This window comes from Bactrocera neohumeralis, chromosome 3, assembly GCF_024586455.1.
Source record: "Bactrocera neohumeralis isolate Rockhampton chromosome 3, APGP_CSIRO_Bneo_wtdbg2-racon-allhic-juicebox.fasta_v2, whole genome shotgun sequence".
NCBI classification, from domain to species: domain Eukaryota; kingdom Metazoa; phylum Arthropoda; class Insecta; order Diptera; family Tephritidae; genus Bactrocera; species Bactrocera neohumeralis.
This window is the reverse complement of record NC_065920.1, coordinates 64,998,149-65,025,000: the sequence shown is the minus strand read 5'-3', so window position 1 is coordinate 65,025,000 and position 26,852 is coordinate 64,998,149. Positions and strand designations below refer to the sequence as shown.

General features: G+C 33.0%; 5 protein-coding genes across 5 annotated transcripts in view; 3 read left to right on the top strand and 2 right to left on the bottom strand.

Moving 5' to 3' along the window:
• The first annotated feature begins 1,446 nt into the window (after positions 1-1,446).
• Positions 1,447-14,764, top strand: LOC126753059 (sarcoplasmic calcium-binding protein, alpha chain). Its single transcript, XM_050464183.1, has 6 exons — positions 1,447-1,506; positions 4,423-4,516; positions 11,596-11,762; positions 11,839-11,919; positions 12,816-12,968; positions 13,942-14,764. Exons 2-6 carry the CDS (start codon positions 4,465-4,467, stop codon positions 14,056-14,058), a joined length of 570 nt encoding a protein of 189 aa, XP_050320140.1. The 5' UTR covers positions 1,447-1,506; positions 4,423-4,464; the 3' UTR covers positions 14,059-14,764.
• Positions 14,765-15,763: 999 nt separating this feature from the next.
• LOC126753985 (NHL repeat-containing protein 2) lies at positions 15,764-18,435 on the top strand. Its single transcript, XM_050465796.1, has 3 exons — positions 15,764-16,113; positions 16,174-17,381; positions 17,441-18,435. The coding sequence occupies exons 1-3, from the start codon at positions 15,930-15,932 to the stop codon at positions 18,224-18,226; spliced, it is 2,178 nt and encodes a 725-aa protein (XP_050321753.1). The 5' UTR covers positions 15,764-15,929; the 3' UTR covers positions 18,227-18,435.
• A 204-nt stretch (positions 18,436-18,639) lies between these two features.
• Positions 18,640-20,422, bottom strand: LOC126753997 (gamma-interferon-inducible lysosomal thiol reductase). Its single transcript, XM_050465816.1, has 3 exons — positions 20,015-20,422; positions 19,582-19,926; positions 18,640-19,242 (listed from the first exon to the last, which is right to left on the bottom strand). Exons 1-3 carry the CDS (start codon positions 20,111-20,113, stop codon positions 18,994-18,996), a joined length of 693 nt encoding a protein of 230 aa, XP_050321773.1. The 5' UTR covers positions 20,114-20,422; the 3' UTR covers positions 18,640-18,993.
• Positions 20,423-20,695: 273 nt separating this feature from the next.
• LOC126753994 (DNA-directed RNA polymerase I subunit RPA43) lies at positions 20,696-22,162 on the top strand. Its single transcript, XM_050465812.1, has 2 exons — positions 20,696-21,352; positions 21,433-22,162. The coding sequence occupies exons 1-2, from the start codon at positions 20,810-20,812 to the stop codon at positions 21,892-21,894; spliced, it is 1,005 nt and encodes a 334-aa protein (XP_050321769.1). The 5' UTR covers positions 20,696-20,809; the 3' UTR covers positions 21,895-22,162.
• Positions 22,163-22,634: 472 nt separating this feature from the next.
• The window catches only part of LOC126753973 (uncharacterized), a 71,363-nt gene continuing 67,145 nt past the window's right edge, over positions 22,635-26,852 (bottom strand). The window contains exon 13 of the mRNA XM_050465766.1: positions 22,635-26,508. Coding sequence (XP_050321723.1) covers positions 25,436-26,508 — 1,073 coding nt within the window. The 3' untranslated portion in view covers positions 22,635-25,435. The remainder of the gene's footprint in view (positions 26,509-26,852) is intronic.

Here is a 26,852-nt window from a genome sequence, read left to right as displayed (position 1 = left end):
GTCCTTTGAAGTACTTGCTCTAAGCAAGCTTCATGTCGCTGCCATGGTAGGCCTGGACACTAGCCAATACGCACACATGAGGTGAGGTTACATTCTTGTTCGACACCATCTGCCTAAGCTGCGTGGAAGATTTGTGATTTCTATCAGCCATTTTAAGAAATACAAATCGAACCAGTATAATCAATCCAAAAATGATTTAGAAATCTCTGAGGTGAAGACATTGAAATCGCACAGGATTCAGCGCTGAGAGAGTGATTGTGAAAATTTTCTGATGCCAGGGGAAAAGCAAAGACACCAAAGTTCGAAAAATTCCAAATTCCAAAAGTCAGATATGAAAATACTGAATGGCTCTACAGTTATATTGAAAAAGCGATAAGAGAAGAGATGAAATTATGACTTGTAGAATAAGCAGAGAAATCGTAAAAAAAATATTTCGAAATACCAAACTAATTGCAAATTACCGACACTTATCATTTCCGTTTCCGTTTTTCGTACGAACAGACACGGGCATTTATAGCTCACAATACACTATAGTTGTATGTGTGGATGTGTGTGTACAAATAGCGCGCGTGGTGGCATCTCAAAGTTATTGAGCGAATAATATGCTCATAAATATGAAAATGCAGCATTTTTGGCAGGTGGTTTCAAAAATGCTGCTTTCATGATATTTTGCTGAAACTATGTACCTATTGTTCAATGAATGTATGTAGGTGTATATGTAAGTGTATATGTGTATGTTTTCAAAGAAGATATTTTAAAGTAGAACGTTCAACCTTCCCGGTGATAGGCGGTGATCTGCAATTCTTAACAGTTGGCTGAGTAAAATATCCCAAATGTTAAACTACATACATACATATGTACATACAAGTGCATACACACACTTAAACGCCAGCAAATGCACGTGTGCGGGCAGATGCCAATGTTGAGAAAAGAGTGTGCAACATGCAACTGGCAACCTCTGTAACTGTAAATCGCGCAATTTGTTTATTTATTTGTTTTTGTTTTTGTTATTGTTTCTGTTTTTGCTTTGCGAAAATTTATACGTTCGGACGGACACTTTTGGCCGGCTGAGCAAACGCAGCAAATGGGCAACTAACCACAGCACACACACATACATACACACGTAGTATTTGGGCGCAAACAGATGATGACGACCCTGAATCGGTGATGCTGGCCACATTTGCGTCTACGAAGGCGGCTTCATGCACCCACACACACACCGACACACATTTTCATCATGTAATTGTAACAATTGACTAAAATACTACAATGGCGATAGTCGTAATAATAATAACAACAGCAGCAACAACAACAACAATTTAATCGTATCGAGCTGAATCGAATGTTTACAAACATTTTTGTGAATTTGTTGTTACTAAGCATTCGAGCATCAGCAATGTTGTATGAAAATGTGGCAAGTGAAAATTTCGCATTGTTTGGCGGTGCTTTGAAGCTCACTTGATAGTCACAATACATTCAGTCGATCAGAAGCGAAACGGCACTCAGGTAGAGCGCGAGAAAAAAACCCCATACTAATAAATTGTGAATTAAACTAATAAGAAGCTGCAAGATTTACTTTGTATTTGAGCACAATTGAAAAGAAAAGAAATTTAATAACATAAAAAGAAATTATTAATCAAAAAATATAAATAATAAAAAAGAAGTTGTATAAAATAAAATTATTAATAACATATAACAACAGTATAAATTAAATAAAATTGTTAAGTTGACACGTTGTTGGAGAATATATTTGAAAATTGAAATGAAATAAATTTAAAGTTATTATAAAATGATTAAATAATTAAAATAACTGCCAAAAATTAAAAAAAAAAATTAAAAATGAAAGTAAATTTTCTTAAAAAAAAGTTGGAGTATTAACTAAAAATATATAAAATAAAATTGAATTAAATGTCATATAATTAACAAAAATGGTGGAAGTTAATTAGAAAAAATTATGAATAAATGAAAAAATCACAAAAAATTTAAAAATAATATTTATATATAAAATATGTATTTGTAAATAAAATAAGACAGTATGACGACAATTTATTTATTCATAATTTTATCAAATTGACTTCGACAAATTTTTACGTGACTAATTATTAAAAATTTGTCGAAGTCAATTTGATAAAATTATGAATAAATGAAAAAATCACAAAAAATGGAAAAAAATAATCATATATAATATTAATAAAATAATAAAACAATATGACTAAAATAAATTAAATATTAGCTAACAATATAAGTAAAAAATTACATATAATACATATGTATATTTATAAAAAAAAAACAAATTATTTAATTAAAAATACAGCTTAGCTAAATACATAAAAAATATTACAATAAAATAAAAACATAAAATATATCAATAAATAAAATAATATCATAAAAGTTATGTCCCTTTAAATTTCAAAACAAATGTTAAAAACAAACTAAATAATTTTAAATTATTTTTAAATAATTATTTGAAATATCAAAAGCAAAACATTAAAAAAAAATCAAAAACAATTTTTTGCTTTAATTATGAAACTTAATTAAAAAATTATTGACTTTTATTAAAAAATGATAGAAATATCAAAAGCAAAAAACAAAACAAAAAATTCAATAATAATTTTTAAATTTTTTAATAGCAATTTTTTTGGTTTCATTATTAAATTTATTAAGATATTATTAACTTTTATTAAAAAATTATAGAAATTGCTTAAAAAATATAACTAAATAAAAAATAAATAATAAAAAAAAAATTGTAATAAAATAAAAATGTCAGGGAATTTCATAAAAGCAGAATAAAAGCTTTTTAATTTTCAAAAAATAAATTAAAAAAAAAAAAAAGAATTAATAAAAATATATATTACTTATAAGATGGAAAGTTTAACTGAAATATTTACATAAGATTATATAAAAAATAGCATACATTTTTTATATAAAAAAAACAAATAATATTTGACATACAAATTTAAACAATTAAACAATATTTTAATAATTAAACTTATAAATTTTTTTTAGTACAAAATTTAAAGTCTTAATTTAAAAAGAAATTAAAAATAAAGAAAGATAAATAATTAATAATCAAATTTATAAAAGAACAACTAATTTATTTAAAACGAATTGGAAACTTTTATTTTAAAAATAAAATAAATTGAAATAATTATTAATTTTTATTTCAAAAATAAAATAAATTGATATGATTAGAAATAATTTTACGAAACATTAAAAAAATAACTTTACTTAACAATAATTTGAGGCAATAATTTGAAAAGACAGTAAAGTAAAAAAGAAAATCAAGTAAATACAAATAATTTTTTAAGGTGTAAATAAATTTATTTAAATGAAATTATTAGTTTAAATAAGTTATAAGAAGTGCAAATAATTAATACTTAAATATGAAATATTAAATATAAAATAAACTATATATATGTACATATATAATAAATTAAATTAAATTTTTTAATTTGAAACCCAACAAAAAAATTTACGAAAATAATAATAAGACAATTTTCGAAAAAAAATAAAAACAAAACTCAATAAAAATATAAAATATATAAATATTATAATAATTAAAAATAATTTATAAAAAATAAAACAAAATAAATATAAATTTTTAATTAGAAAACCAACAATAAAATTTAAGAATATTATAAAAGAGTTTTCGAAAAATAAAAACAAAAATAAATAAATGGATGCATAATAATAGTAAAAAATAAGCTATAATAATCTATGAAATATAAAATTAAATAAATATAAATTTTTATTTCCCAATAATAAAAACAAAAATCAACAAAAATACATAAATTGATTAAAATAAATATAATTTTTTATTTAGAAAATCAAAAATAAAATTTATGAAGATTATAAAAAATTAAAAAAAAAACAAAAATAAAAAAATAAAAAATAAATAAATAGTTGCATTTAATAATAATTAAAAATAATTTATAAAATAAAAAATTAAATAAATATAAATTTCGAATTCGGAAACTAACAAAAAAACTTTTTAAAAAATTTTAACAGAATTTTCTAAAAAATAAAAACAAAGTACATTAAAAATAAATAAATAAATGCGCATAATAGCAATTAAAAATGATAAACAAAATAAAAAATTAAATAATTAAAAAATAACTTTCAAATAAAAATAAATAATAAACAATAAAGTTTAAGAAAAATATAAATAAAATTCTAAAAAATAAAAAAAATAATCAAAATAATTACATAGCTGCATTTAATATTTAATTTTTTTTTAGTGATATGCATGCAAAAGATATTAAAAATTAAAGAAATTTAAAAAGAATTAAAATAAACATACAAAAGACTAATTTTTCAGTAACGCAGCTTTCAAATGTGAAAATACATTTTTAATAGAAAGAAATATTTTTTTTATTTAAAGTGTTAAAACTTTTTTTTTGTATTTCATTATAACTATTTTAGATTGTGTGTGATATAAAAAACCACCGACAAAAAACAAAAAAAATGTCATACTCCTGGGATAACCGTGTAGACTTTGTTGTACGGTATATGTATGGTAAGTGTGCAAAGAAAATTTTACAAAATAGTTAATAATTAACAAATGACACATAAATAAACAGGCAAAGTTAATTTGTATGAATTTAGACACTTCATAGCAAAGCGTACATCACCAGTATACTTGTTTAATAAATAATATACAATAATATACATATGTACATATACATATATAGTATATGTAGACATGTGGATATATGGACTGCACATCTGCGGTACATCATAATCTTTCATTAGCAGCAACTATTTACTATAGTGTAATTAAGTATGCGCATATGTGCAGCAACAAAAAACAAAACTCAAAAATCAAAAAAAAAAAAAAACCGTTTGAATAGTTTAACCCCACACCTGTAACAATGCACAATTTACATTCGAACCGATTCTGGCGAAAATTTATGTGCTGATATAAATATTGTTTTGAAATTAATGTGTTTCGTTAATGTAAGCAGTTTTCGCCAAAAATTTTCAACGAAATTTTATATATCAATACGCACATGCTAGCACCTACTCTGCTATCGACCGCATATACACACTTGCATGCATACATATGTTTGTTTGTACATGTCTGTCTGTGAGGAAGTAGTAAATACTAAGTAGTATATGACTTTGCAGCGAAATTTAGGGAACCGCGCCATGCTTCTTCTTCTTCTTGATCTACGACCAACACAGATTTTATTTACTTCGACTACATTTTGTTACTAAAGGAAAAGACATCAAATAAACAAAGTCTAAAAAATATATTAGCTGAAATCTGCATACCTGAGATACCTGTGAAAAACTTGAAAACTCATTGCTTGCTTGTGGTAAATATCAGTTCTCAACTTAAGGCAATGTATATTAAATTTAATATTGACTAACTCCGAGGCACCGAAGACGAGAATCAAGAGTAAGAGATTAATCACATAACCATATATGTTATGTTGTTGTTTTCCACTAGATAGTTTTGAGGAATGTTGCCGTGTTGACAACATAAATTGATGAATTGTCATAAATACGCTCAGTGGTTCATGTCGAGATCAGCCGACGGCACTTGAAATCTTAAAAATCGTAAAAAAATGTAGAATCTATTTATGTCCGCTAAACTTTACCCTTCTTCTTCTAGACACCGCTTACGAGGTTATAGCCGAGTTTATAAAAGCGCGTCAATCTTTCCTTTCGCTGTTTGGTGCTAGTTGGATATTCCAAGTGAAGCCAAGTCCTTCTCCACCTGATCTTCCCAAATGAGTGGATGTCTTCCTGTTCCTCTGCTTCCACCGGCGGGTTCTGCATCGAATACTCTCAGAGTTGGAGTGTTTTCGTCCATTCGGACGATATGACCTAGCCAGCTTAGCCGCTGTCTCTTAACTCGCTGAACTATGTCAATGTCGTCGTATAAAACTTTACTCCCTACATCGGACAAAACATACACAAGTATCTTCTTAATTTTAACGAAACACCGAAGAAGTTCTGTAATTTTAAAATTTTGTTGATAGGAAGATGTACCGCAATGGTGTGACAAAACGGGACCCGGAAAAAGATTATGTTATTAAGCTACAATTAGTTTCCTAGTTTTGTTTCAGCTATGTAGTGAACTGTAAATCATTTCATATACAGGGTGACCCATCCATTTTGAAGGTTACTTCATACATAAACTCTTGTAGAAACGCTCTTCCATATTGGCAAATAACCAGGAAAGTCGATTTTCACAAGTTTCTGTTGATACGATTTTTTATCAGCAAAATCATTCGCTTTAGACAGGAATAGGTAGTTTACTCGGTGCCGAGGCCGGTCCGGTTATAACCGCGTAAGTGGTGTCTATGCCAATAAAGAAGAAGGTCCTGACTATAAGCTGGATACAGAAGAACCTCCTAATCAAGCGCCTAGAGCTTCTAACGAGTCAGTATCGATGTGTATGGTCTGGCGTTGTCCTAATGGAACACAATTATTCTGCTATTGGCGTCCAATGCTTGACAGTGCAGGTCCAATATATTAATAGATTTAAGAAACTTATGGTCTACTGTGCCCTCTCTGTTATTACAACATTTCGTTTAACTCAGTTGAATCAAAAAACTTACTAAAGCTTCTGGGTTATTGTTTGTGATGTGTTTTCTCACCGGCGCTGCTGGCGTACGCCAATGACATCGATATCATTGGTCTCAACACCCGCGCCGTTAGTTCTGCTTTCTTCAGAATGGATGAGGAAGCGAAGCAAACTAGGCTCCTATGTCATTGTTAACAATCGTAATTTCGAAGTAGTATAAAATTTCGTCTATCTTGGAACCAGCATCAACATCAACAATAATGTCAGCCTCGAAATCCAACTCGGAATAACTCTTGCCAACAGGTGCTACTACGGACTGAGTAGGCAATTGAGAAGTGAAGTCCTCTCTCGACGAACAAAAACCAAACTTTATAAGTCCCTCATTATTCCCATCCAGCTATATGATGCAGAGGCATGGACGATGACAACATCTGATGAGTAGACGTTACGAGTTTTCGAGAGAAAAGCTCTCCGAAAGATTTGTGGTCCTTTACGCGTTTACCACGGTGAATACCACAGTCGATGGACGATGAGCTGTATGAGACGCCATTGACATAGTTCAGCGAATTAAAAGACAGCGGCTGTGCTGGCTAGGTCATGTAGTCTGAATGGATGAAAATACTCCAGCTCTGAAAGTATTCGACGCAGTAGCCGCCGGGGAAAGCAGAGGAAGAGGAAGACCTCTACTCCGTTCGAAAGACTAGGAGGAAAAGAGAGAGCCTGGCTTCGAATTTCCAATTAGCGCCACATAGCAAAAAGGAGAAGCGACTGGCGCGCTGTTGTTAACTCAGCTATAACCGCGTGAACGGTGTCTACGCCAGTAAAGAAGAAGATAAGTGATCAGCGTGACAAACTGTTTTTGAGATACCGATCCAAAACTTTGCATATTTCCTTTTATCTTCAAGAAGCTGCTTATTTGTCGGAACCGCTGATATCGCATCACTATATCATATAGCTGTCATACAAACAGACTGATAAAAATCAAGATAAATATCTTCATAAAAGATGCTTTATTTCTTCTCATTAGTCAGTATAAGTGCTTCCACTTTAAACCCAATAGAAAATCATTTCAAATATATATGGTATAAAGTCTCGTGAAAGTTCGAAAACCTTTATATTGTATTAGGTATATGGAGGCTAAGGAAAGTACTGACCCAATTCTACCCATTTGTAGTACACAGACATAATACTATCAGGAAAGGATTCTCTCTGAATTTAATGTCAGTGGCGTATTTAGTTATTCATATTTATCGCACTTTTAGTAATTTACAACAGTACCGTTATATGGGGAGTGAATGGGGTTACCATCCGATTTCATCCATTTTCACACTGTCGATAGGAGTTCTTATAATATTTGCGCTAGGCGAATTTGATTGTTGTAGCTTTAGTGATTTAGGTGTTATGTAGACACATTACATTTTATGAGAGGGTGGCGTCACGCCCGCTTTTTCAAAATGTTTTGCCCACAGATGCCCTTTGCAATTGCGATCCCCTATGCCATTAGAGTTTTATATCTTAATTTAGTGTTTAGATATGGTAATTTATAATTTGGTACGATAACGTCCATCTACGAACTCGTACTTTTTTACTAAGGGAAGCGCATAGCAAGCTTCTTCAAGATATATAAATTTTTGCTCAAGTTACTTCTTGAACGGACAGACAAACAGTCACACAGATTTCAACTTTTCTCGTCATTCTGATAACCATATATCTATATCGCTTAGTTTTAGGTGATACATACAACCGTTAGATGAACAAAACTATTATACTCAGTAGCAACATGTTGCAAGAGTATAAAAATACCCGTCTACCGTTATGTTTGCAAAATTTGCAGAAATCAATATTTTAGAAAAAAATTAAATTGAATATGAGATATTTAGTAATCGTAAATTTATTTACTCAAAAATATTAAATTTTCTTTCACTTTCAATCAGAATAATATTTACTTCTCTATATAGTACAATATACATATGTATATATGTAAGTGTGCAAGTGTGTGCGCAAAAATGTGTTTGTGTGTGAATATAAATTTGTAGTATCTGCAAAAATTCACAAGTTGTTAAACGCACCCAGCAATTCGCACACAAACAAGCAAAACATATTTAACTAAACACATACACAATCACATAATATGTAGGTATAAGCGTGTGTGTCTGCGCCCAAGTGCAAGAATTCGGTTGACTAAGATTTTTTATGCACCGGGAAATTGATAAATACAACTTATGTTATACATTTAAAATTAATTTAATTAAAAGTAATAGAGCATATAAATTTCTGGGCGTGCAGTTGTTTTAGCTTTTTGTGTGCTCGGTCTGTTCTACAAATACATTTTGGCGGGCGAAAGCTTTTGCTACACACACACACGCGCTTGTTTCACTTAAGCGCTTAGCTGAGTGTTTGTTTGGTTGTGTGCGTGCAATTAAAGTACCCAGATCTGCTGATAGTAACTGTACACGAATAGACAAACGCTCAACAATTTTCCTATTCACTGTGCAATAGCTTTAGTGCTGCAGAGGCGCTATTTATAAATGCTGCAGACATATTACCAGCAAGGACCAAGCAACTACGAAGTGTTATACATTACATATATATGTATGTATATAATTTCTGTGAAATATTAGATTTTTATATTTTAGGGGTGATATTCGCTGCAGTTACTATATATAATTATTTTAAATATTTTTTGTTTACTATTAAGAAGAACTATCTTCGTTCTCAGTTCCCTGTTTTTTTTAAGAAAAAACACATAAATTTAAAACTTAATGAGGAATGTTTATTATCATTGGAAAGAACATTCTTTGTTATTTATTTTTTAGAGATTATCTCTTTCAAATGTTGGCCGAGGCTACGTCTCAGATGGTACATTCGTGTAGTCCAATTTCGATGACTCGTTCGAGAATTTGACTGGTAACTGGCGAATGGCACGCGTAATGTTTTGCTCCAAGGTCTGAATCGAAACGGGATTGTCCGCATAGATATTGGACTTTGAATATATACATATATCCGCAGGAAAAAGTCTAACGGTGTGATATCACACGACCTTGGTGGCCAATCGATGATTCCACCGGCACACAAACCACACCAACCCGTTGTTTTTTCTGAATGAAATGGCAGCTTTTCAATCTCTTCAAACTACTCTTTGTCCAAAATGTGAGAATTTTGCTTGTTTACATACCCCTGGAGTCAGAAATGGGGCTCATCGCTGAACAAAATTTGGCTCGAAAACGTCGAATCTTCTTGGAACTTTTCAAGAGCCCATAGAGTGAAGCTATGTTTCTTGGGAAGGTCGAGCGGCTTCAATTCTTGCACAAGCTGTATTTTGGTATGCTTTAAATTAAAGATCTTGACGTAAAATGCGCTAAGTCGTTCCATACGTCAGTCCGAGCTGTTGCGAACGGCGCTGTCATAGCAACGGTATATTCCATTTTCAGGTCACTAAACCAACTGCCGCGACTCTTATTCTCCCATCTTCGTTTCCATGCGAGTATAGTTTCTTTCTTTATTCGGTCAATTCGAGCTTTACCACTTATGACTAATACACTCTGGCCAATACCTTACGCCAGTTTTTGTTTTTTAGCACATCTACCCAAATCTCTGCTCCGTATAGTAAGACGCTTATAGTTTTTGTCATTAAGAGTCTTCTCTTTTCTTGTGTGGGGCCTCCTATGTTGGCCATTATTCTGCTAAGAGACGATTTCCTGCTGCATGCTGGATTTGTAATCAGAAGGTTAATTTGGGGTCCAGTATTATGCCTAGGTACTATATATCGCTGCCATTAAATATATCATTAATTTGGGAGGAGATTCTCTTCATGCCAATTTTTGTGCTAAGGGACCCAAAAAATTATTAATAAAGGGTCACAGAATACTATTTCAGACTCTATAAAAGTAAATAACACATAGGACTACTAAAGTTAGAGATTTTTCCACACAAAAGCTCACTCAAATCGCAGAGTTCGTTAAATGTATATACCATCTGATCATATTTGACAAGGTCGGAAAAAAATTTAACTACGATTTTGCATAAATTTCTGTGTTTCCGATGAAATTATGGCTACGGAATCCTTAGAAAAGTTGCAGAAGTGTGTGGGAGAGTCCAATATATCATGAACACATGTATCTATTTGAGAGGAACAAAGCATTCGATTCTTTGCAAAAATTACGTTGAGTAGAGATCGCAAAAGAAATGCTTGATAACGTACCTGAGGCTCATACCTTCAAATAAACGGATCATGACTGGTGACGTGGGTTCATAAATATGACGTCGAAGCTGTCCAACAATCTAGCGAATGGCACGAAGTCAAAAAACCCCACCATAGTTGGTAAAAATCATAGTGATGCCCATCGTTTTCCTTGATTACTGTGGTGTGGTTCGTCATGAATCCATTCAACAGAGTCCAACTGATAGATCCAAAAATTTGTACACATATTATGGTATCTTTTGACTGCATTTTAATGCTTAGTATTAGTAAAAATATTTATTTGGAAAGGAACTACAGCTGATCTCCGAAGCTCCTCTCAAAAAAGACGTTTTGCGGTGAACACTATATCTCTGAACTGGATCCTCTGAAATTAGAAAACCAAACAGATTTCGTTAAAGTAGTGTTAAATCAAGTAATTAATGGGAAGAATAAGTAAAATAAAATGATTTGACAAAATAGCGGTTTATAAAAAATCGATTTTTGACCAAAATTTCGAACCTAAATTGTTTATAAAAAAATATATATTTATATCTAATATATATTTATCGTGAGAAAAAATCTAAAAAATATATTTAAGAAGCTCACGTTAAAATTTGAGACTATCGGTTTAGCCCTTTTCGAGTAATGTGGGTCACCGACTTTGAAAACATCATTTTGAGAAAAAACGTTTAAAGTTTGGAATGCACTTCCAAGCACTCTGAAGAACCCTGTAACTTTCAAAATATTCATCGGAACGATACGAAATTTTCTGTGTGCATTCTTAAATATTTGTACATTAAGAAAATAAAATAAAATTTTTTTGAAAATTCTGACTGTATATAACCCCTTAATCACTCCCACTTTCTTTATTTCATTCTAGATATCGACAACAATGGCTATCTGGATCAAAATGACTTCCAGTGCATGGCTGTACGAGCATGCGTTGTGGAGGGCAAAGGCGACTGCAGTGCTGCCCGCATTGAAGAATATCAAAAACTTATGAAGAACTTGTGGGATGAAATCTCAGAAATTGCTGATGATGACAAAGTAAATAAACGTCATAAATATTTCATTTGTTTACAGTTTTAATTTACATTATTTATTTAATGTCTTTTTGCTTTAGGACGGTAAAATTTCAAATGCCGAATTCAAAGAAGCCGTACGAAAAACTTGCGTTGGCAAGAAATACGACGAATTCCCCCAGGTAAGCGTTTTCAGTGATTTATGAATACGTATAAAAATCTAAAACAAAAAGAGAATAATGTTAATATAGAGGAATACAGGTATTGATCGAAGAACTAGAAAAAATTGAAATTTTTGACAAAATTCCGGCTTCCTAAAAAAGTGTTTTTCACTGAGACAGAAATTTGCACTTCAGATGGGCATGAAAAATTCAATTTATAATCGAAAACCTTGTTCCTTCGATCATGGCCTAACAAATATAAATTAGAAGAAATCTTATTCCTTCGATCGTGGCCTAACAAATATATCTTAGAAGATCGTGTTAAAATTTCAAGTTGACCAGCCTTTTCGGAGAAATTTTCCTCACCAACTCTGAAAAGAAAATTGATTTTTTGAAGTTCAGAAGGGGTTAAAACTCCTTCAAATATTTTGAACTAGGAAACAGTCACATAATTAGAGTAAAATTCTGAATTATGTAAGATGATAAATTTATGTCGATAAATAGTCTAGTCATGTAGAATATCAATTTAGGGCCGCTTTCTCAATGTTTGGTTAGCAGCCATCTGTCAGTTAAGTTCTGGTTAACTTAGCCAAGACTCCTACTTTCGGTAAAGAACATTTTTTTTAACAAGAACTTAGCTGCGTTTTCTCAATGTTTGATCTGACAGTTAAGTTCTAGTTAGTATAACCAAGACTCCTTCTTTCAGTAAAAAACCTTTATTTAACTAGAAGTTAACAGACAGATGGCTGTTTACCAGACATTCAAAAAACGACCCTAACTGAATGATATCGAACTTTTACTTATTTGAACAAATTAAGATCCTTTAGCAGAGAGCTAAAATTTACAGTACTTTCAGCTAGAAATATAATTAATTATTAAAAACAAACATTTAATTTTTTCACTCTTCTCTACTACAGGCAATGAGGGCATTTATTGAAGCCAATTTCAAAATCCTAGACATCAATAGTGACGGTATTGTGGGTGTTGAGGAATACCGTTATAACTGCATTACCAGAATAGCTATCGATGATGTTGCACCAATCGATAAAGCATTCGAGACTCTATTAAATGTAAGTCATTTAATAATTAGCCTAATTTAATAAAAAAATTAATTTGCTTAATGAATTATTTTTAATTAACTATTTCTATTAATTAAAATCTTTATACTCTTAAAAGAGTAATTTAATTAAAAAAAAAAATTATTTAAAGTTAAAAATTAAATTAATTTAAAATATTAATTTTTTAATTAAAGATTAATTATTTATTTTTTTTTTTATTAAAAATATATAATTAATATACTCATATATATTTTTATTTTTTAGTAGTATACTTTTATGAAATTAAATTTAATTTCATGAAAACTTTTTTAAACTATTTTTGATTATATATTTATAGAGTATACCTTTATAATATTAACATTTAAAAATCAAAATAATTTTTTTTTTAATTTTAAAATAGTCTTTAAAAAGTATATTTTTTTGAAAAAAGTATTTTGTTAAAATAAACTATTTTCATTTGTCGTTCCTAAATTGTTTTAAAATATTTTAATGCAATTTTTAATTTCTTTTTAAATTTAAATACAATTATTTTTTATTTTTTAATATAATAATTAAAATTTAAAAAAATGTAAGTTAAAAATGTTTTTTTAAATTAGTGTTTGAATAACTTATTTTTTAACAATATTTTATTTACTAGTATACTTTATAATGTTAAAGTTAAATTTAAATAAAATAATATTTTTTTATAGTTAAATTTGAACAAATGATTTTTAATTAACTATTTTTATTTATTAGTATAGTTATAATGTTAAAATTACATATAATTAAATTAATTTTTTTAAATTATTTTTGAAAAAATTATTTTTAAAATTAATTTTTTTAATAAATAACTTTTAGCAATATTAGCTTAACGTTATATTGTAACAAATTGATATAATTGAAATTTAAAAATTTAAAATAATTTTTTGAATAAATTATTTTTGCTTATAATCTTTTATTTTTATTATTTATTCCTTATTATTATTTTCTTTGCATTTAAAAACAGGACGACGACAGGAAACGCGGTGGTCTGTCATTGGATCGTTACAAGGAACTGTATGCTCAATTTTTGGGCAACACTGCCGACGACCATCCAGCTGTCAACTTGTTCGGGCCTTTATAAATACACAAATAAAAAAACAAGCAAAATTTTTAACTATATAAAAATAAATATATATTTTTTTGATTGTCTTCGCTGTTGTTCAACTATTGTCATTTAAGTGTCATTCATAATCACTTTTACATTATATCTAATTAATTAACTATGGCAAAAAAGTGAATTTACGTTATGTACCCACGCACACCGAAAAGTATGTAGAATCGTTAAAAAACATAAAAACAATACAATATACATATATACATAGATAATTGTTAATGGAAAGCAATAAAAAGCAAAATCTACCTTTTTTTGCTCTCCCACAAAATGAAAAAACAAAAAAACAATCTTGACATATGTCTCTCTCTCTTAATCTTAAAAAAAAAAACAAAATGAACATAATAATGAAATAAAATATTTAAGGACTTTCTATACAGAATATACATTTATGAAGTTATGAAAAAAGAAAGAATATTTAACACACAGAAAGTATATAAATAAATATAACATATTTACACATATGTATATATATAATACATATATATAAATATTTTAACATTATTAGCACACAATTACTATATATTTTACGTAAAACTTATTAAATGTTTGTATCAATAACGGCACACACTTCAAAAGGCAAGTGTAAAAAACTATCAATTTTAAGTACACACTTTAACAAATTATGATGTTCCTTTATTTTATACAATAAAATATATAAATATCTTCGGATCAAGGCAACTGCATTTTAATTTTGTTGGATAGTGGAGAAACCGCCATTTTTTGTTTAAAAGAAGATTGCTGTTCGCTAAGGACTTCCATTTCTGATTCTAAGGATTGGATTGAGAAATTAAATAATAATTTCCAACCCCAAATGCCGCTCTAAAAAATTAAAAAACAAAACAAGTTTTTGACCTGAACAAAAATACAATTGCTGCAGGTCAAAAGCGACCAAAACTGCGAACTGGACGGTCTCGTGTTTTTATTGCCGGCGGAGATCGCGTGCTTACTTACTTACTGTGTAGACTTCAATATGTATAATTATATTCTTACATTTTGTCTAATTTCCAAAAATCACTTTTTTGACTATGTATGTCAAAACGAAACATATAAAATAGTGGTACAATTGCACAATGTCTACCACAGCTCTTGTTTTTGTTTCTAATACGTTAGCGTCTGACAGTTATTAACATGCCGCCATTTTGTGAATAGTCTGTTTGAGCGAAGTTAGGTTATAAATAACAAGCGCATATGGGAAAATTCAGCACTTTTTAATTTATGTACATACATATATATGTATGATTAAATAAACAAAATTTACCTTAATAATTTATTCCATAGATTCACTTCCGTTTCCAAGACTGTAGCAAACATTTTGCAGCGCAGATAATATGAACTCTTGCAGAAAAATGAGGGCTACCGTGGATAATGTTTTTTATATGTATAAATACAGCACGACTTAATTATCAACTTATCCATCAAATATTTAAACCATTTATTTGTAACCACATAAGAGTTGACATTATTATGTTGACTTACCAATTTTAGCAATTTCCGCACACCTCCTTCCGCTTACACCATTTCGTAATGACTTCCGTCGCTAAATCTTTCCCGTTCAAAAGTGTTGCGGGCTTCACATTCTTTCCCTAATTCTACAAAGTTACCGGACAACTCAATCAATTGTTTTTCCTTCCCAACTATTTCTGCTTTTCGCTTTACATAAATTTGTCAGATGTGGCAACATTTACTGACTTTCATCATCGCCTAAATTTACTATATTTTTGTACATAATCAGTGTTTCAATTATTTCACCAATCAAAATTGCTTCGCCATTTAAAAGATTTTTGGGCGGCTGCATTGGTCATTTAGCAATATTTCACAAGCAGTTGCGAGGAGCTATAATGGATACGGAACCATTGGATCCTATGGATATATTGGCCTACACTACTGAGGAATTGCAAGGGCGTTTTCGCCGTGCCAAAGATGGCACAGAGAAAGCTAAAGTCTTTGCTGATTTCCTATGTCGTTGGGATGCAGACGCTGCGCTAGCACCTGTGAAAAATATGAAGATTGAATTTCAAGCAGGTTTTTCATTAATTGTTTCACCATCTTTTATGTGAATACTATTGTTTAAAATATTCTCAGATCTAGATTGGTTCAATGTTACACGGCCATTACCTTTGAAGTCACTGCATGGCAAGCTAGTTGTGCTCGATTTCTTTACCTACTGTTGCATCAATTGTATGCACATTTTGCCAGAGTTGCATGCGCTCGAAGAACTCTATCCACCCGAAAGTGGTCTTGTTGTGATCGGTGTGCATAGTCCCAAATTCGAAAATGAAAAAGATGGTGCGAACATACTCTCTGCAGTACAACGTTACGGTATTACACACCCCATCGTGAACGATGCGCACATGACGTTATGGCGCGCAATCGGCATACGTTGTTGGCCATCTTTACTGGTGCTGAGTCCCAGCGGTGCGCCAATGTTACTACTGATGGGTGAAGGACATGGCGCTTTTCTACAAAGCTTTACCGAGCAGGCATTACGTCATTACAAAGCAAAGGGTGAAATTGATAACTCTGCGCTACCGCTGAAATTGTCCACCGATGCGGTGCCAGCGTCAAACTTACGTTTTCCGGCAAAAATTGCGCGTAGCGAAAATGGACAATTTGCTGTTGCTGATGCCGGCAATCATCGTGTTTTAATTTTTGATAGCGCTGGTGTAGTGCGTCAACGCATAGGTGGCTGCACGGCTGGTTTCGTGGATGGTGATTTTGCGACGGCACGATTTAACTCACCACAAGGTCTGGATTTTCTTGATGATGACGTTTTAATTGTCGCCGATACAGAAAATCATGCTTTACGCCAAATAACATTGAGTGCGCGTCGTGTCGAAACCCTTGCCGGCACGGGACAACAGGGTAATGATCGTGTGGGCGGTAAATTGGGTCCACTACAAGCCATCTCATCGCCTTGGGACATAGCTGCGTTCCGTATGCGCGACATGGATATGTCATTCCACTTAGATGAACGTAATGTACCTGAAAAAGCGATTGTTTTAGTGGCTATGGCTGGCACTCATCAAATTTGGGGTTACTTTCCGGAAGGTATCATTTGGTGGAAATACCGACAGTTAGATCCACGTGCATGTGTAGCAATTATCGGTAATGGCATGGAGGAGAATCGCAATAATTCATATCCACAAAATGCCGCATTCGCACAACCCTCTGGCTTAGCTTTGGGCAAAAATTTTCTCTACATTGCGGACAGTGAGAGTTCCAGCATACGTAAAGTGTCGATGGTGGATGGCAAAGTAATGCCGGTTGTAGGCGGTGACCGTAATCCATTAGTAAGTGGAAAATATTTAATTAATCTATATTTAATATTTATTTATCATTTGCATTTCAGAATTTATTTGCATTCGGTGACATCGATGGCAAACAGTATAATGCAAAGTTACAGCATCCGCTTGCTGTCACCTATAACAGTGCAACTGATAAAATATTTGTTGCCGATACCTATAATCACAAAATCAAAGTAATAGACACCGCCTCAAGTTGTATAGAAACACTGTTGATTAAAGACGAAAGTGGTGCGCCATTACAATTTAATGAACCCGCGGGCTTGTGTTTCGATGCCAGCGGCCAATTGCTTTACATCGCTGACACCAATAATCACCGCATACAATTGGTAGATATGAAAACACTTAACGCGAAAACCTTCAAACTAGACTTCAATGCAATTGCGGCCGCCACCAGTGACACGGAAACCGATTCAGCACTTAGCAGCGGCTTGCAATTGCTCAAAAGTGTGCCATTGCGTAGCTGTGTACAATTGAAGTTGCATGTAAATATCAATTTAACTAACGAATTGAAGTTCACTGAGGCGGCACCACAACGTTGGACACTAAAAAGTGCTACACCGGGTTTGAAAGCGTCAGCGACTTCAGGCCAAATAACTAATGGTGTAATGAATTTGCAATTTGATCGCAATGCCGCTTTGCTGCCGGCGGAGGAAGAGGTTAAGTTGGATCTAGCGCTAAGTTTGTGTGATGCCAAAAGTTGTCTTATGAAGCGTTTTGCTTTAGTGCTGAAAGATAGCAACGCAGATGCTGACAAGCCAATTGATAAAGCGTGTGTACTCAATGAAAACATATATATTAATATTACGCCAAACGAGATTGTTATTAGTTAGTGAAGTTTAAGCATAAACTTGTGTACATTTGTTGTACAATTTATAAAGAAATTGTTGTGCGTTGTGTTGTTGCCTACAAGTCAACAAATTATATAAATTCGCGGATATGTTGTAAAGTGACCAATTTTGTAAAAAAGCAATATCAACACTACAAAGAACTTGAGGCGGGTTTTATAATTGCAAATAAAGTGTGTACTTAAAAGGAGTAAGTGTGCATAGTGTATTTTTTTGCAACAGCAAATGCGAATTACGAGAGTCACCACAAGAAAAAAATATGTCACGTACTTCAGATAATTTTGTTATCATATGGTAAACACTATTCATATCAATGTGACATTTCCTATTGGCTGATTTGTTATATTTACTTATATTTTAAGATTTTTAGGAATTTTTTCATTAATCAGACAAAATACTTGTATGTTAGGTGGATTGAGGCATTTGGCAAGCAAATGTTTTTACAGCTGTATTTACAACAACAATAATGATTTTACAAACGCCATAATAAAAAGTAAGTAATATCATTTAAAAGTTGTTTAAAAAATACATAGTTTTCATTTTGTGCTTACTTCATAAATGCTTTATAAATACATACATATATATAAATTTTTAGCTTAATTTAAAAACTTCATGCGGTAAAATATTCAAAATGATAAGTATTAAAAATGCATTTGTTACGGGCTACACGCAAGTGGATGACTTGTTGTTCATATGTGCTGTGTTGCTTTTTCATACATCTTTCGCCATTTGGCAAACGTCCAATGTTCTTTCTATGTAACGCAATATTCTTTGACTTTCTGTGGATCGCCAATAATTCGGCATACTTCAGCCAACAAGTCTTTTAAAATGGCTGGCTGACGATGTTGATCACCATCCAGTGTGATAGTGGGTATAAAACTAACTGGCGGTCGCAGTGCATGTGTGGCGTCGCCGTTAAGCTTTAGCAATTCTCCAGCATGATCACTGCTGAAGCATTTTTGTATGAGATCAGTGTCTTCAACGCTATGTTGACGGGCACACTGTAAGAAAATGTTACATAAATCAAAAAAATAATGACAAAAAAGCTTTGTAAATATATAAACATTTGTTTTGGCACACAATATATTCCGTATACAAAATAAAAATATGCATGCATGCGTTTTTTGTGCTCAGACGATTGCAAATAAGTCAGCAGCTGTTGTGAAGTTAGCGTGTGAATATCATTCATTCATTGTTTTGTTTTACATGAATATAATTGCACGCTTTCTTACCGTATAAACATGCAAAGCACTTTATTGCACCTATACTTACAAAGCAGTGCCGGGTGACAAAAGTTATAAGATCTTTACAAATATAGTTAGATCAGTTTATTTAGTTACCTTAAGCATAGCCTCCTTAGGATTTCGATTATCACGTATCATACATGCAACCATATTGAGGCGAGTTTGTGGATTTTCAACGGCTTCAATCACACAGGCATGATACATGTTACCCTCGCATTCGACATTGCCATGTTGGCATTCAAAACGATAACCACCATCGGAATTTATAAATGTTTGTGCCTTGCCATAGGGTATCAATTCTATATCCATAAGTGGTGCAGCTTGTCTAAATGCCGGCAGTAATTGTTTGATTATGAAATGCTTTGAATCACCACACAATGCTTCATAGTACACCGACACCAACACGGGTGCACCTGGAGAGCGTTTGGGCTCTGGTAGTGGCTATTAGTTTAAATGAGGCGGAAATAAATTACACATTTTATGTCGTTAAACTTTTGATAATTATTGTAATATATTCATATATACTTACAGCCAGTATGGCGCCATGGAAGAGCATATAGCGGACAAAAAGGAAGACGAGCACAAGTGTAAACACAATAATCAAACGTTTATGCGCTGCGGATACCATTATTAGTTATCGATGTGCCTATTCCAACTATATCAACGTTATCAATTAAATACTTAAAATATTTGTTTCATTCGGCTTTTTGTGATTTTATTGTTAGATAAACATATTCACATAAGATAAGCTACTAATATAGCGCTAAGTAATGGTATTAGTGTTGTACGAAAGGACTAGAAAGAAATTTACAATTTCCGACGGTCACCCTTAACGGACACGTTGCGAACGTAATTGAATGCACAACTTTTACTTGTTTTGTTTAAAATTGCAGTGTTACCTGAAAAACAACAAGTTTTACAAATGTAAGCAAATTGTAATACAATAGTAAATCGGCATCAGCTGAGATGGCGATTTGCGAATTCGCCGCAATGCTGCCACATGTGTATGCCACGATGTTATAATAACCCGTGGTAAGATTTTAATAGTTTGCATTTTTACAACAAATGCAATATTTATTTAAAAAAATTAAAGTTTTTCAAATTATTAGCTGTTAATAGTTCATATTGTTCACTCATATAAGTTCAATGCTGAAAGAGGCTGTTCAGCGTTTAATTTACTCTCAGCGTACGTTCAGTGTCACGAAACTTTGATTTGACATTTGACGAGGTTGGATTTTGGTTGGAATCAAATTCAATGTGCTTGTGGCTAATATTTAGAATTTAGTATATATTTTATGATAGATTTTATGAAATAAAATAAAAAATGGCAAAAAGACTACAAGAATATGTGAAATATAGCATAAAAGAGTTGGAATCTTATACAAAACAAGAAGGTTCTTGTGTGCGTAAAATAAATTCCAATTTACATATATCATTAGGTCCATATTGCCTTGCCGATTTTAAACATGCGCTCAGTGCTCATATAATGCGACGCAAAGTTGGCTACTATGATGACAGTCTCGAAGGCATTGTCTTGGACATAAAGAATATCAAAGTGTTGAGCAAATCAGCTGCCTTGCGAGCAGATGATCCACGTATACATGTTGACGTGAACGCCGATTGCTATGTGTTCTGTCCAATCGCTGGTGCGATATTGAGCGGTGTGGTGAAACACATTGGTAACCATCATATCGGTGTAATCATTTACAGAGTTTTCAATGTGAGCATTAGGTTTGCAGCAAAGCTCAATAAGGAGGAGTTCAAAATGGATGACACGGTGCAATTTCGCATAAAAAATTTCAATTTACAAAATGTCTTCCCGTACATTGAAGGTGATCTTGTGACAGCCAGTGGCGATAATATTACGGTAAGTGGAAAATTTAAAAAATTTGGACCTTACCACTTTTTATTTCTTAATATTATTGATTATAAATTTATTATTTGCAGCATAAATTTATAAAGGTTGAACCGGAAAGTGCAGATAGCAACATAGATTCCGGCATTGAGTCGCGTGATAATCAAGAGCTAGACGAATTAGTAAATCTAATCAAGCAAGAAAAGGATTCGGAAGAGGAATGCACTCCAACGAAAACAAACAAGAAAAAAGATAAAGCTAATTCCAGTAAAAGAAAGAGAAAAGCTAGCGAAAGTGTGGTGCCAGTTACCACACCAACACCTATCAAAAAGGAGCCTTCATCGGAGAAAAAGAAACGTAAACAAGCCGATAGTGTAGAACAAGAAAATACTAAAACTGACAAAGCTAAAGTGAAAAGTAAAACGAAAAAGATAAATGGTGAATTATTGAATGCAACACAAATTAAAAAGGAAGAATTAGACGATTTGTTTACAACGCCTACCAAGAAACGACGCAAGTCGAAAACGAATAGTATATCACTTGATAGTAGCTAGTGTTATGCTAGTGTGGTATTGATTCTTCCCGAAACTCTCAAATTATTTGGGTATATTGACTGTCGCTAATTTTAGTGTGTAAGAAGAAACATATTCATGTCCTTAAGACCCAATAGAGCCGCATGTAAAAAGTGTCCCTAAAAGTTTCAAATAAAAAACAACAACTAGTTTTTAATAAGATAAGAATTGATATTTGATAGAGTCTATAGAGTGACCTAAAAATAATTGTTGGATATTTTTAAAATAAAAAATGAAGAAAAGTTTATAACGCAAATCGTTTAAATATATATACATAAATATATGTATATGTAGTATATAGTATAACTGCAAATTGTGCCACGACCGTGAACACTTTTACGTTTTGAGCTAATATAAAAGCCAACGTGTATGTGCTCTGAAATATGTATATTTGTGAGTTGATATACTTATTTTGTATAAGTATAGAGTACATTTAAGTTTGAATAAGTTATTTTGTAAATTGGCACTAATAAAATGAAGAACTTTAAATATAAAAATTTGCAAACAAATTTCAATTGTAAATATGTGTATACATATTTCACCGCCAACTTATTAGACTTTATGGAGACTTCAAAGACCAAATTTCCATATGTACGGAATCAAGACCTTTGGATCCATGTATTGGACTTTATCCGTGTTGAGCCTATGTGATTCGTTGTAAGAGCGAGGAGAGCACAAAATACCTTAGGTAATGGTGCAAAATATCAGTTTTTTTCTATCTATATATTTGTTGGTCAATATTTTATTTTGAAAAACTCATATATCAACTATTTGCGCTTAAATTTATACATTCAGACGACAAGGATGCGAACTGTTTTACTTCCCAGAGCTGTTGTCTCGCCAATATTCGGTCGATTCGGCGCCGTTCGCAACAACTCGGAGTGACTTATGGGACGACTTGGCGCATTTTTCGTCGAGATCTAAAATAAAGCGTACAATGAAAGCGTACAAAATACAGTTTATCCATGAACTGAAGCCACTCGACCTTCCCAAGCGACATCGCTTCGAGCTACTTCTCACACATCGCATCATTCAATGGTCTTATTAAGAAGACACTTCGGTGATCAGATAATTTCATGTTTTGGGGCGGTCGATAGGCCACCAAGATTTTGTGTTACCACACCGTTACACTTTTTCCTATGGGGATATGTAAAGTCTAAAGTCTATGATGAGAATTACTCTTCGATTCAGGCCTTGGGTGAAACATCACCCGTGTCATTCACCGGTTACCGGTCGAAATGCTCGAACGAGTGATCGAAAATTGGACTCAACGGATGGGCCATCTGAGACTTAGCCTTGGCCAACATTTGAAAGAGCTAATCGTTAAAAAAATAAATGACAGAGAATGTTTTGTCGAACGATAATAAACATTTTTCATTAAATTTGAAGTTTCTTTGTTTTTTCTTGAAAAAAGTAGGGAACGTCGAGTCCATCACCCTTTATAAATGATCAGCGTAAGGATTTAAGTTTCGTCGTTTTAACTATGCCTGTCCTTCCGCGAATACGCCAACAGTTTTTGAGATATCGATATGAAAGTATGCACAAGTCCCTTTCTCGCACAGAAGCTGCTCATTATAGTCCGATGTACGGCTACATTCTCCGATTCGAATCTTATTATTATGGCATATTGTTGCCATACAAACTGTCCGTTCAAAATTAAGGTAAAGAAGGGTACAATTCTGTGCTTTAAGAAATACACCTGTGATCATTTTAAAATTCTTAATTCATTCTTCAAAATCTATGTCGTCCCCTTCAATGCCCCTTGTGCCAAAGTGTTTTGTAATCCTCGAAACCGTTGTTATAGTCAATTTCCTTAATAGCCTTCAATACGCCTGGCGATTCACGTTTAAAACGGTTTCCTCGGAGCAATCGTTTCAGTTTGCTTAACAGGCAGAAGTCAAACGAAGTTAAATCAGGTGAATACGGTGATTGCGGCAAGATATTGGTTGAATATTTGACAAAAAGCTTACGAAGAATCAATACAGTATGCGACGATATATTCTCGTGGTGTAGAAACGAAAAGTTGTCGGCCCATAATTCCGGTCTCATTTTACGAATAGCTTTGGACAAACGGAATGAATTTGGAGTGCAGTACACATTGATAATCGAAGACAACTGCCGACATAACCTTGATTTTGATAATTTTTTTGGTTTTTTTCGGGTTTGGCTTATCTTTCCTACGACATTCGGCCGATTCATCTTCTGTTTCCTGGCCGTAAGCATAGATCTAAGACTCATCGCCAGTAATAATACGTTTCATGATATCCTGGTAGTTGGAAATCAGTGTTTCACGCGACGCTGTTTTTGGAAAAATTGTGTGATTTTGGAATCAATCGTGCTTTCACTTTTCTTAGGCCCAAATGATCTTTGAAATTAATTTCACTGATCCTTACGATATTCCAACGATGTCAGTAAGATCTCTGACTATTAATCGTAGATTCTCAAGTAGCAATTCCTTTATTTTTTTGACATTTTGATCACCAGTTGACGTTGATGGCCGTGCTGGATGTGCTTCGTCATCAACGCGTTCTTGACCTTCTTTGAATAACTTGTACCACTAAAAAGCCCTTGCTCGTGACAAATAATTATCACCGAACGACTTTTTCTACATTTCTACAATTTGATTCCGCTCACAAAATTTAATGGAGCTTCTTTGTTGAATAATTTCATTCATTGTAAAAATCGCCGAATGCTTTTTAAGTACTTCAGAAAGACAAGCGTATATTTAAAATTGTATATTATTTTTATGTGACATTTGGCACAGATGACAATGACAGTCATACCAACCCAGGCAAAACGCATATTTCGGCGAATAGATTTTCAGACGAAATTTAAATAAAAAAGTCTTACTATTTTTTGGCCACAGTAGTATTTTTTCGGTTTACCATTAAAACTAGCTCGTTTTAATTTTGTCCAACAATAAATATAAATTTATTAGTACTAAAAAAGAATTTGATTCTTACATTACATTTTACATTCATATAGTCACCATACAATATATTATACAATAAATAATTATTTTTCACTTTTTTTACTTTTATTTTAATACGCACAAATATGCGTATTGTATCTGAAATTTTCCTAAATATATAATATATATATATATAATACGTAAATATAATATAATTTACAGCAGAATATGTTAGGTGTTTATTTGCTAAATAAGAAGCCAGTTAGACATATCTTGGGCGCCACCAAAAAGCGAACGCGAAAATCAGGGTAACATTTCGGAAGTATAGAATATAGTAATGTTTAGTGAAAATCATGCTACAGTTGAAGTAACTGCACATGTGCTGGAACTATTTGTTTGCTAAGTTAACGGTAAAATGTTATTGTTTTTAAAATAGAAATAAATTTCAACAATAAAACTAGATTTTGCTAAACTAACGGCAAAGGAAAGCAAAAAAAAAAAAAAAATGAAAAGAAATATTTGTAGAATAGCTAGTACATTGTACGATATTCAATTAGAGTATTCATTAGTAATTGTATGCATACCTACATAAGTATTCGTATTTGAGTAAGACTAAACCGAAATCTCTTGAATATGTACACGTTTCTTGCCGCTCGTCGACGAAACCGTATTTGAACCCGACGAACGCAAGATGCCACCTTGTTGTTGTTGCTGCTGCTGTTGTTGTTGTTGCAGGTGTGCGCTTTGAAATGAACGTGGCGGTGGTGGCGGTTCCGGTATATCATCATCCAAATCATTGACAATCTCATCGGTGGACACTTTGACCGCATTCTCAATCTCCTTGAATGACAACTGATCCGACGATTGCACCGCATAATCGAATTGCATGGACGTCTGACTGCCGCTGGCCAAGAACGAGCTACGTCTACTCGGCATTAGCGCTGATTCGAGCACCGCTATGCCGGGTGCCAACGGCATTTGTGTGCTGTATGTGGCCATTTCGATATTACTGATGCCTTGTAGATGCTGCATATCAGCCGCCGCTTCCTTGCTGCCGCTGTAGCTGGCCGCCTCTAAAGCGCTGTGATGTTTCGTCTTCAGCAAGTCCAAGGTGCTGCTCGTACCACCGCCGCCGCCGGGCCAATTCAATTCCATATGTGCGGTTGTTTGTGTGGGCGGCAGTTCGACCAGCAGCTTCTCATCCTTGCCGCAACCTTTTGGCGGCTTCTCATCGTAGTAGTTGTATTCGCCGAAAACGACGGTGCTCTTGCCGCTGGTGAGCGCATCAAAGCGCATGCTGCCATCGTCATCGCCCAGCGTATTCAATTTAAGTATGCTAGCCGTTTTGCTGGTCTCATTCGTGTCTTGTAGTTCCTCTTTGGTTTTGGCGTCACGTGCACGCTTTTCGCGCTGATGATAAATGCCGGCGAAGATGAGTATGTTTAATGTGAGCAGGAAACAGCCGACGGCAACGGTGGCTACCAGCGCTGTGGTGTAGCTTGGGAATTGTTTGCCGCTCAAGCGTCGGAACATTTCCAAATTGCCGATGAGTCCGGTGGAGGCGGTCGCCAGATCCTTTTGTTGACCACCATTCTCCAACATTGTGCGATTTTCCGTTGCTGAGGGCTGTTGGGTGGACGCGCTATCGCCAATGTTCGCATATATCGTGCCATCGGGGTTGCATTCTGTGGATTGTGGAGAAGGGTTTATGAAAATAAGTAGTTGTTATGATTTTGGAAGACATTATTTGGTATAAAAAAAGACCATGCCGGTTTATAGGCTCTACAATCACGGAGTAGCTCAAGGTTTTCAGGGTAGTGGAGGTCGCGGCACATCCCAGATTGATGCCAGATCAGTGCGTCGTAATTTTGGTTATATAACTTTTAGTTAGAACTACGTAAAATAATAGAAAGAATAAAAGAATATTTTCGAATAGTTCCTAACTGATGGCCGAATGATTTGAATTAGAACCAGGAACATTATATCAAAATTCTTATTTTCGTATGTCGGATGTCTTTCATCCGATTAT